This window comes from Castor canadensis, chromosome 1, assembly GCF_047511655.1.
Source record: "Castor canadensis chromosome 1, mCasCan1.hap1v2, whole genome shotgun sequence".
Lineage (NCBI taxonomy): Eukaryota > Metazoa > Chordata > Mammalia > Rodentia > Castoridae > Castor > Castor canadensis.
In genome coordinates, this window is record NC_133386.1 from 124,364,728 (window position 1) to 124,377,184 (window position 12,457).

The 12,457-nt window shown below is 37.8% G+C and overlaps 1 protein-coding gene across 22 annotated transcripts in view; it reads left to right on the forward strand.

Moving 5' to 3' along the window:
• Positions 1–12,457, forward strand: part of Dlg2 (discs large MAGUK scaffold protein 2) — a 2,025,432-nt gene that overhangs the window by 1,981,986 nt on the left and 30,989 nt on the right. For 17 of the 22 annotated variants that reach the window (XM_074081674.1, XM_074081712.1, XM_074081675.1 and 14 more), the window contains one exon: positions 9,550–9,649. In XM_074081674.1, coding sequence (XP_073937775.1) covers positions 9,550–9,649 — 100 coding nt within the window. Of the gene's footprint in view, positions 1–9,549; positions 9,650–10,483; positions 10,530–12,457 lie in introns of all 22 variants that reach the window. The other 5 variants (XM_074081711.1, XM_074081701.1, XM_074081682.1 and 2 more) reach the window with 1 other exon arrangement.

Consider the following 12,457-nt stretch of genomic DNA (forward strand, 5'->3'; position numbering starts at 1 on the left):
AACAAATCAGAATTTAAAATTACATAGACACTGAATAAAATTTAAGCAAAATATAGTTTTTAAAAAACAACATGCAGAGATTGTTTTTCAGCAATAAGATGCTAGGTAATTTTTCCACTATTTCTTTCAAATTTTTCCTGAAAGTGACATGTTTCTACTCATTAACAGAAAAAAAAGGTGTTGTTTTTTTTTTTAACAAACTATGTTTTTAATTAAGAAAGAGAACAAGATTTAGGGGAAAAGTTAGAAAAGAATAATTAATGGTAGATTTTGTATGCCACTAAAACCTTTTTCAAGAATGAATCATGGACAAAAGACAGAGCTGAAAGTGAGATGCGTACAAGCAAGCAGCCGAGCCACCCACCAAGTAGCAAAAGGCAGCTAAAAACAAATCAGGTCATTGCGCATAAGGATTGTGAAATAAATTGCCTGAAAAGAACACAGTGCAAGATAATAACTGCAGAGAACTGCAGTAAAAAGAGGCATTGTTCATTTGGTTATTTCTTATTTTTCCATTACTTTTCTCCCTTTTCTAAAGATGTTCATTTATTTGGTTTTATTTTACATTGCCAACATTTTCTCCTCATTCTAGTGATAGGACTCAACAGTTTAGTTCATGCATTCATTCAATGACCGTTGAATATCTGTCATGCACTAAATCCCAAAGATACAGAAATGAAAGTGATATGATACCTGCTATTTTTTGTTTGTTTGAGGGGGTTGTCTTTATTTTTGTGGTGCTGGGGATTGAAGTTGCTAGGCAAGTGCTCGACCACTTAAGCCAAACTCTTGGTCCTTTTTTATTTTCATATGGGGTCTCCACTAGTTTTTGCCAGGGCTGGTCTTGAACTGCAGTCCTCCGACATCTGCCTCCTAAGTAGCTGGACTTAGAGGTGTGTACCACAATGCCTGACCTGTATTTTGGGGGACAGGGTCTTGCTAACTTTTGCCCGGGCTGGCCTGAAACAACGACCCTCCTTCTCTGTCTTCCAGGTAGCTGGGATTACAGGCATTACCACCACATCAGGCCTTTAGTACCTGCTCTTAAGAGAAATATATAAAAACAAATGGCATTCATTGTGACAACCTCGGATAGAACACCTAAGCAAAACTTTAAAGCACTATCAGTGTTGATGAGATGAACAAAAGGAAAAAGGGTTTTTTGTTGTTGTTGTTAAGGGAGTTTTATAATCATCACCCAAGTCAAGAAACAGAACATATGTATAAATGAAAGCAGCCTACTCTGGAAATATAATTTTGAAGGTGTCATGGTTGTAACCATGGTAATAGATGGACAAGACACAGTTCCTAATTCTTCTGCTGATTTGTTTTCTACCACCATAGCTTGGTTTTGCTGTTTGAGAACTTCTCATCATTGGAATTACATACATATATATATATATATATATATATATATATATATATATATATATTCTCTTTTGTGTCTGTTTTCTGACATTCAACATAGTGCTGATGAGTTGTTTACAGTTTGAAGGAATTATGCACAGTCTTGAATATACCTGTATCAGTTCATTTTTCATTGTGAGAACAAAAACCCTGAGGCTGGGTAATGTATAAAGAAAAGGGGTTTATTTAGTTCACAGTTTCAGATGTTCAAGAGCATGGGGCTTATTGGCTGGTCTCTGGTGAGGGCCTCAGGCAGATGCAATCACATGGCAGGAAGAGACCATATGGTGAGACAGGAAGCCAGCAAGAGTAGTAAGGAGCTAGTCTTGCTCTCTCATGACAGCTCACTTTCACAAGAATACACTCACTGTATAAGAGGTACATTAATTCATTCTGAGGGTGACGCTCCATGACCCAAATACACTAGGCTCTGTCTCTTAAGGGATCCATTACCTTTTATTACCACCACATGGGGAACAAGTTTGCAACATATGAAACTCTTGTGGACAAACGACATCCAAACCATATTGATGGAGTCCAGTGTGGCATACAAAGAGCATGCACTGATCAAATCCAACCCTCACCACCTACACTCCTTTGCCAATATCTAGTTAATCACTGTTTTACTTTCAGGTCAACTTTGGTAGCTTCACATTTGAGAGAGATCAGGTGGTACTTTTCCTTCTATGACTGTCTTATTTCACTGAACGCAACCTCCTTCAGTTTCGTTCATGTTACCATAAATGACAGGATTTCATTATTCTTTTCTGGTCATGTCTACTTGGGATCCTATAAAATCTGCTATATATGGAAGTCTATATACTGCCTAAGATTTGGGGAGTTTTCTGTTATTATTTTACTGAATAGATTTTCTATGGTGTTAAGATTTTTCTCCTTGCCTTTGAGAATTCTGAAAATACATATATTTATTCATTTAACAGTAGCCCTCATCTGGGCGACCAGTGGCTCACACCTGTAATCCTAGTTACACATAAGGGAGGTAGAGATTATGAGGATCATGGTTTGCCAGCCCAGGCAAATAGTTTGCAAGACCCTATCTCAAAAATACCTCCACAAAACAACAGGACTGATGGAATGGCTCAAGTGGTAGAGTGCCTAGCTAGCAATCATGAGACCCTAAATTCAAACCCCACTTCTGCACACAAAAAAAAAGTGTCCCTAAAGTCTTCAATGCTCTCTCATGTGCTCGTTCTCAATCTCTCTCTCTCTCTCTCTCTCTCTCTCTCTCTCCCTCTCTCTGTCTTTCTCTCTCTCTCTCTCTCTATCTGACTAGGATATTTCAGAACCTCTCTTCAAGTTCAGATAGTCTTTCTTCCACTTGATCTATTCTTGTTTAGGATTTCAACTCTATTTTTATTTCACTTATTGAGATCTTTATTTCCAAGATTGCTATTTGGTTCTTTTTCAGAGTCTCCTTTGCTTTTCTCATTTATATCTTGCACTGTCTTTTGAATCTCATTGAACTATTTATATGTGTTGTCTTAGATATCTTTGAGCAACTTTGTAGTCATTCTTTTGAGTTCTTTGTCAGTCATTTTATCTATTTTGATTCCTTTGAGATCTATTGCTGAAGAGTTGTTATATTCTTTTGGAGATATCATATGTGATAGCTTCTGTCACTGTGACAAAATTCCTGAAGTAAACAACTTAAAAGATCAAAGGTATCAGTCCATGGTGAGTTGTTTTGGGCAAAACATCATGGCAGAGAGCACGTGGTAGAAGAGGCTGCTCACTTTATGGTGGCCAGGAACCAAAAAGAGACAGAGAAAGGGGCCATGGTCCCAATATCCCCTTCAAGGACATGTCCCCTGGTGACATAACTTCTTTCCACTAAACCCCACCTCGTGAAGGTTCTATCACCTCCAAATAAACCCATCATGGAAACCAAGCCTTCAACACATGAGTCTTTGACTTTATTTAAGATACAAACCATAACATCCAATTACCTTTTTTTTTCTTGTATTTCTTGTGCTTCTATGTTGAGATTTTCACATCTACTTGATCAGGTTTCTCTACCACTTTTATGGAGTGTCCTTTTTCAACTTTCTCCTGAAGATGTGTCTTAGTGTGTCAGTTTATTGTTCAATGTTGACTTGAATTCTGGGTGAACACCATCACAGCATAGTCTCCCTATAGTTTATTTGTGATTAATGACATTGGGCACAGTGTGACCACAGCAGAGCAGAGACATACACTATTTCTGCAGGCTCTGCAAGAGTGAGGACACTCTAACAGTGCAGGCAGGTATGGTGCAGACAGCAGTGGGTATAGGGTACATACAGTGTGCTGCTCCTACTGTGGGAGTGGTGGCTCCTGTTGGTGATGGTGGCCTTCTCAGGCATATTAATGCCAGCTCTGATGGCACCTGTAGTAGAGAGGGCCCTCCAAGGTGAGTGTCCTCTGACCATTCAGTAGTACAGGTTCAGACACTGCATGGGGGGAGGCAATTGTAGGAACCACAGCACCCCCTCTGTGGGGTTTATAGCCATTCCAAATAGCAGTGCTGGTCAGACAAAATGTGGGCAAGCCTGTGGTAAGAAGGACATAGGTACAGTGGCAGCAAGAACTATGGTGTTCTACTCTGCTGGTGACAGGGAACACCAAAAGCAGAATGGCAACTGGTGCTGGGTAAAGTTTCTCTGGGCCCTCTTTGGCCATGTGTACCCAAGTGCCAGACTTTTCTCCCCTAACCCCCATTCCTTCAGTTATAGTGAGTGCCTGGGGTAGGAACACAGCCAGAACTATGCAGTCACTCAAGGCCTTTTCTATACATTCCTGTGTGCAGGCCAGCAATGAGAAACATGGAGTTCCCTCATCCCCATCAGTAATAGGCACCTGAGTGCTACACAAGGGTAAGGGTCATTGGAAATCGCATTGGCACCTGCCTTTAGTCCTGGCCTTTGCATGAGTCCACATGTGACTGTCCATGCCTATGGACTTAGGGCAGGTATGATAATTTCCTGGCTCACCAAGGCAGCACCCATCACCCCACAGACACCATGCAGGACACCCAGTGGGCTTAGGTCACAGTTACTCTACTGAGCCAAGTTGGGTTTGCAGAACAGCTACCCCCAAGCCAGTGCCATGGAATGTCTCTGAGGTCCCAGAGATGGGACTATGAAGGAATTCTGGCCCCTAGAGCAACCCAAACTCAGACAACAGCTCATCACTTCTCCAGATGGCTCCTGGCTACAGCACCTGAGGGCTCTCTGGGAGGTGATGTGAAACTCTTTTCTGAAGCCAGGCTACTGTGCAGGTTTCAGGCTATTTATCTAAGCAGGCTGCAAGCCTGAGGCTTGTGGAATTTTCCTGTACTAGGGTCACCAGTAGTACTTGCTAGAAGTTCTATCTCACCCTTATCCCTGCAAAAGAGAGATGTCTCTCAAACTTAAGGAAACATGCTACTTGCTGTCCATGAGAATTACCATAAAGTCCAACTACAATCCAGCTAGCCCTTAGCTGTACTATTCTAGGCTTACTCTCTATTGAGCACCAGACTGGCATGGAGAGCATTTTGATCCCGGGGCTTCATCACCACACCCAGCTTGAAAAAGCTATGGTAGAATACTAACTAGTAAGTCTAGAGGGAATGATCAAGTAAGAAAATTACCATTTTGTAACTACACATTCATATAAATACATTTCAGGGAACATATGTGTATTATCTCCAGTCAATTCTTGCCTTTCCCTTAATTCTTCTTGTCTTATTATTGCTTATTCTTTAACATCTCTTACTTTAAAATTCTTTTTGTATATGTGAAAATAAGCTATGCATAACACAAAGTGATGGCCAATATTATAGTAACAACTTGCTCAGGGGAATACAAAAGGAAAGAAGCATTTATAAAAATTAAGGAGGCTGCACAAAAGATGTATCTGAGCTCAGTATAAAGTTAAATCTAAATTCCACTCAGAGAGCGTTCTTATCACGAAGGTGACATTTTAGAACTATGAAACACTCAAAGCTTAAGAAATTAGATAGGAAGATGAGAAAAAATTGAAATATGTCCCTAAAAGTTTCTGGATGACAAAGATAAAAATATGTCAGTATTCACTTATGTGTCTTTAAGAATATGGAATTTGAGTGGGAAAAGAAGTGATTTGAGTTTTTTGTTTTCTTTCTTCATGAAGCATGCATTTTATCTTAAACCAGCTCACTAGTGCGTTACATCTTTGGGTCAGACTGGGCAATATTAGGCCATTTGACCTAACAACCTGGGAACTTATGAATGGCAGTGATAAGATGCTGACTCCTGATATGGCTCTAATGTCTGTCACAACATGAAAGGTGTTCACTTGACTGACACAAGATAGAATCAGATCAACAAAAGACATGCACATCTGATTGACTGCAAGGTTGGAGAGCATTCAACTTAACAAGTAAAATAAGAAACCTGCCACAATTGTTTCCTCTCTTGGTATCAGCTTGGGAAGGGTTCCTTTGATAAATGGCCTTATTAAGATACAATTTGCATAGAATGCGATTCACCCACTAACGTATACAATTCCATTTTTAGTATATTAATAGGATTATGCAGCCATTACCACAATCTAATTTTAGAACACTTTTTTTTTTCATAGGAGTGGGGTTTGAACACAGGGCTTCATGCTTGCAAGGCATACACTCTCCCACTCGAGCCTACAGTTCAGAACATTTTTATCTACCGTGAAAGAAGCCCCAAACCCATTAAGCTGAACTTACCACTGTCTGTACCCCATACCCCAGCCATAAGTAACCACTAATATACATCTCTCTGTAGATTTTTCTGTAATAGGCAATTACCTTTAAATTGCCATGCATGACCTATCCCACTGAAATCCTTTTTATTTTCTTTACATTATCATAAGAACAAGGAAAAATGGGATAGAGCCCTCAAATGCATGGGTGGATATCCAAACAGTAGTAGCAGGATAAGCAAAAGAGATGTGATTTAGTCAGTAGCATCTGATGGTTTAAATAAAATCACCAAGCAGTGAAGCTTCAGAAATGGCAGATTGTAGTATCATTTACAAGAGTCCAGTGCTGATAATTTTAAATATAAAATACTTGAAGCAGGCTTAGATTGCAGATATTTCTTGTGCTCACAAGAACAGCCACACTTGCAACCAGGGCTATTTGCAAATTCAATTCCTGACTCACTGCTCACTCACGACCTGTGTGACTCTGGGCAAGTACAGGGATTAATGGTGGCACAGACTTCATCGAGTCCCACATGTAATGTTGTGAGGACTAAGCTTGGCACATGGTGCTCAGTATATGTCACTGCTGTTTTATCACTTCTAATCATGTCAAATTCCAAAGTAGACTTCATGGAGATGTCAACTTGCCCCGTGCCACATTTGATGGGTATTTTCAAAGTATTCAAAGAAGTTTCCTGCCATGAAAGCAATGGCTGGGGACTGAAGATGCTGTAATGTAAAGGAGCAAGAGTAACATTGATCAAGTATGATTAAGAATAGACTGTAAGCCAGTCTTCAGTTACTTTATAGCCATGTGTTCTATAAATTACAGAAGTGCTAATTTATTATTCTCACCTAGCACTCGTGTAGCAGATTTTTTCCCTTTTTCTATATTAAAAGAAGAAATAAAGCTTAGATAATGGTATTACCCATGTGTAATAAAAATATAGTAGCAGAGCATAATGGAATATATATCATCATTTATAACTGAAATGTTTATATGCTAAGCATGTGACTTTTAAATCTGTATGAACTGAAATCGTGATTTGGTTTTGTGTCCATAAGTGTAAGGAAGTGTAACCACACCGATAATTCCATTACTTTCTCTTTAATTCCAATATAAAAAAAAAAGCTTTTGCTAATAAGACTATGTTAGATAATTTTATTTCTTAGGTATTGTGTATTTTCTGTCCTTTAAAAAGTGTGGTGTTCAGTATTATTATGTCCCAATCAGATAACTCATGATACACAACATTTTCATACTTGGGAAATGTTAACACATTACATTCCTTATTTTAAGACATAAAAGAATTAGAGACAACACCTTTTCATTTTCCTTTGATGCTTGAAACAATGTAAATGATGTGGTTTGCATGCAACCCCATTTTGGGCCCCAGAGGCCACTCCATCATCCATCTGTATGTACGTCTCCACCCCAGGCTTTCTTCCTCTTGGCATTGTTTTGTATTTGCATGAAAATCATTATTTTTTTTTTGCATGAAGCGATCTGTAATGTTGAAGATAAATGTCTAACATACCTTGCAATATCATGTGCCATTAATCCTTACATGGTATTTTTCTTTTATTTTCAGTTACTGAAGTTTAAATATGCTTGAAATGTAAAAGTAGCATGAAACTGGAGTGATGCAAGAATATTTGATGCTCCTTTAAAGATTATCATTTTTTAACTGGGAGGATTTAGGGGCAATTTCCAACCTTTGGAGGCCAATCCTCAATTGCAATTAGGATAAAACTGTTGAACACAGGTACTGGGAGCAGAGTCATAAATTCTGAGATAGCTATCCTTTCTCCTGAGAATGTCTTTATAGTGATTTAATGTGAAATATATAATTTTCCCCTGACTTCACAAAGTGTTAAGTATTAAACATTACTTTTCATAAAGTCTTCTTACTGAGACATAAAATTAAGTTCTGCTGACTTTACTGAAAGGTCCTAATACCTAAAAAAGGAATAACTTACTGAATGACAACATTAACATTTTAGTACTTTAATGTTTCTTAAGTGACTATAATTACCAAAATGGATATTTAATAAAAGAGTACATGAGTACATAAACAAAGTAAGTTATTTGTACCATTTTGTCAAGCTTGAAATCCCTAAAGGCAAAGTAAATCCCACCAATGGGACAAAATGCATACATCCACACAAGGGCTCTTTCCTTCCTAGTAACCACCTTGCTGGCTCTACCAAGTGCCATTGCTAAAAGTGCTTTCAAATACCCCTTTCCAGATTACCTTCACAGCCTTTAGCACATTGATTTTAAAATCTGTGTGGGTAACAAACCTTGTTCCTTGGGGAATGATGCTATTTTTTTAGATAGCTAAAAGACCCAGAAAGCCAAATCAGTCAAATAAGGATAGTAATCAAGTTTATGAAATATTTTTAAATTACATGTGAATATGCATGGCCAATAGCTTGTAAAATGGCTGTGAATACATAACCCAAAGAAGCATTTATATAACAGCAGCAGGGGAATAATGGAGTTTTCATAAGAAGACTTCTAGACAAGCACATAATAAGCACTTGAATGAATAAATTTCAACTATAGTCTGTATCTATGCATTATTTTTAATTCAGTCTTGTTTAAACTAATAGAATGGTTTACAATTTTAAAGACAGTCATAAAGAATATAGCTGAGTGACTGTCATTTCTCCCTTGCTGAGTGTATGCCAAGTTAAAACCACTTTAATAGCTTTTGGTTGACTATATCCTGGCTGTTACCAACTAGCTCTGTAATATTGTCATGGGACTCAATCTCTCTCTGGGCTTTGGGCTCCTGCTCTACAAAATGAGGGCTTGAAGCTAAACTAGCTTTCGAATGAAAATGTCTTACCATAATTATCATATATCTGTGTGTGAGACTAAAATTATCCTATATCATAAAACTTCATGCCTCTCTGTACAATTTTCATTAAACCCAAGCTAAAATAACTCAAATTTAAGTTACTTAAAAAGATACCTAGCAATTGAGAATACTAGTTTTTCCAACAGTCTTTTCTACCTAATGATGAAATTTTTATAGCATTTTATGTTTATATTGTCTTATGTGAATCTAACAACCCAAGAACTGCTATCATTACTATTCTCATCTTGTAGATGAGGATACTAAGATTCAGAGAGATTGTCAAAGGTGACTAGCTAGCAAGCTGCAGAGCCAGGACAAAGATCTTCCAATTCAGACTTTTTCCCTCCAACACCATTTATCTAAGCAGACTTTGAGTATAAGGCAATTTTTACAAGGTGGCACGATTCAGAATTTACATTCCTTGAAAATAAAATCTGCCTTTAAAACCCTTCATAGGTGTCCACTTGCGTCACTACAGCTCTCTCTGCTTTTACAGACTAGTTGTTTTGTCAGCATGAGTGTGACAACAATTAGACGTCCCCTGTTTTTGCCCCATGCCTTTTCTCCTTCACAGTCATTCAATGACAAGCGTAAAAAGAGCTTCATCTTTTCACGAAAATTCCCATTCTACAAGAACAAGGAGCAGAGTGAGCAGGAAACCAGTGATCCTGAACGTAAGTAGATTCTCGAAGATAATGTCACATGCCACACAAGAGAAAACTATCCTTCACGGGCAACACGCATGAAATAGGTTCTCCCACGGCACATGCCTAGGCAAACAACACGGTAGGCAGGCAGGTCAGGTCTTACTACTGTGACCAGTGTTGGACTGCAGTCTGGACCCTTTCCTTCATGAGGCTCTTCTTTGTAGAAGGCACTGGCAAGGGACTTGCTGCAGCTCCCACCAGCATTTCTCTGTGACCAGGACAAGTCAGGTGTGCCTTTTCTGTCATGCAACTCTCTAGGGCTTGAGGCAAATTTCTCTTCTGGGCATAAATATTTGATTCCATTTCCACATAAATTTTTTGGAATGCTAGCTAATTGGGAGCAATTAATCAACATTTGTTGACTATTGGTACAATTGCTCACTCTTTCACTTCCAGAAAACATTAAAGACTTGCTGAGGAGTGAGCTTGTATTGGTGAATACTAAACTTGAGAATTCGATGCAAAATTTGGAGGGGATCATTCCTCTAAGTCGAACACTTCTGTGATGGGGGACGAAATGGAATTTGATGAATCACATTTTATTATTTTCATTTTTATTGTTTTTTTTAATCTTCTGCTTAAACCTTTCAAGTTGATATGCAAATCAGAAATTTCCTTCTTAAGTCTCAGCCCAGGGAGCTGGGGGTGAAAATTCTTTCAAAAGAAGAGCAAGTGGGATCCAGATTGTTCAGGCAACACGGTCTGTCATGGTAGTATCCATTTCAACTCCACTGACTTCTTCCTTCCTCTTCCGTGGCTGTTCTTCCTCTCTCATTGCTCTCTCTGGGGACTTCCATGCAGGACATCCCCGGATTAGGTGACGACGGTTATGGAACAAAGACTCTGAGTAAGTTTCCAGGAATGGTCACTGTAACTTTTCTTTTTCTTTCCTTTTGAGTTTGGCTTTTGTTCCTTTTCTTGAGGGCCTTTCACTCCTAGCATGCACAAGATACAAGTTTTATTTGTTACCTAGCTGTGAATGCTCCTACAAAATAATTTTCACTCATTTTGTTCTGCATGTCAGCATTTAAGCAAAGTGTGTCAGGCACTCTAACTTCTGTTGCAGTTAACACCTTCCCTTTCTGACCATGTGATATGGCCAGCATGGTCCTGATGTCCACTGCGTCCATCACTTGCTCTACTGCCTAACTCCTCCCAGAGAGCAAGAAACCATGTTGAAAGAAAGGGTGAGCTAAATGTTCTAGAACAGCCAAGTAGAAATATACTTCATGTGCTTTCTTCTGATTTTTCAACATGGAAATATTTAATGACCTTGCCAGATTCCATAATTGAGTTATACTTTGCGATTAGTAAAGGAGCTATTTTGTGATCAAAAGGAACATGCATTCTCAAAAAGTAATTATTAAGCTATTTGATCTTCTATGAATAGTTCTTCTTTATTAACGTTGATTGATTTTTTTTCTCTGACTTGCAGTGACCCTGCTTGAACCGTTTGTATGAGAAAGTTTTAGATATGTATTAATATCTTTTTCTATCAGCGATTTCTTAGCTATATTACATTAGCAGATCTTCATTTTGTAGTTCAGAATAATAAGTAAAAAAAATTAGACCTTTACATTTTCTGCTTATTCATGTCTTTGGTCTGTGTCTCATTGCACTTAGCAATTTAAAAATAATTATCATATGTATCAATATCCTAGACTGTGATTTTGCTTTTTTTTTTTTAATACTAATTCATTTGTGCAGACACCAATGAAATGAAAACAGAACTTTGTGACTTTTGCAACTGTATCACATGTTCAATTTTATTTTGCTTTAATTTAGCTGCTATGGGCAATATTTTTAGAAGCTGATTGTTTCATTTTATAAAATAAAATAGCATGGAGCTGGGCTTAGCTTTCAAGGGCTATTTATATAACACCTTTCATAACTCAAGCTGTTGATTTGGAGTAGTTTTTTGTACATATGTATACGTAGGCAATCTGATCAAGAATACTAATCTCCTTAAAGATGGAAACTTTATCTTTGAATTACTATATAGAATATATGAAATTTTTCTTCAATTAGTGGCTAAAATTTCAATACAGATTTTAACACTATCTGCCTAACATCAAGCACCACCAGGATGAATTTCTAAATTTTCAATTTGGGAGGGAAAAGAAGCATTTTAATATATTGTTAATAATAAGCATCATTAATTAAACATTGTTATTGTGATTTTGTGTCAAAATGAGTGAAGCCCTTTAAATCCACAATGTCCAGGTGTGTTTTTACTCTTTAAAAATGGAGCAGCTTTAGTGAATAAAAATGAAAAACAAACAGAAAGCCCTGTCACCCCCAATTTGAGGTACATAAGATGATAATGTCCGTGAAGATACACTGTTGGTTATGCGTCTTGGCTGTCTTTGCAGTGAAAGAAAGCAGGCTTGCACAGGTTCATCCAGTCTCCTTTCCCTAGTGTCCAAATTAACTACGCACTTCTGGCCATAGATCCACAAAAAGAGAAATGATTTGTGTGAAATTAACTCAATGCTTAATTTTCATTAGCTTCACATTTTAAAACTAATTTACTCAGCTCACAAGAACGCTCAATATCAAAGCATTTTAAGGCACTTTTTTAGTGTGCCTTCTCTTTTTTAAAAACTGAAGTATTACCAAGGAGCTTCAAAAATCAAATAGTCTCATATGCTTCATTTAACTAACGAATATATGAGGAAGGTGAAAAGCCAATAGGTTGATCTTAAACAGTACAGGTGAAAGAAAATGACTTTGGAAATAAAAGCTCTAATTCTGGTACATAACCAACACACACTT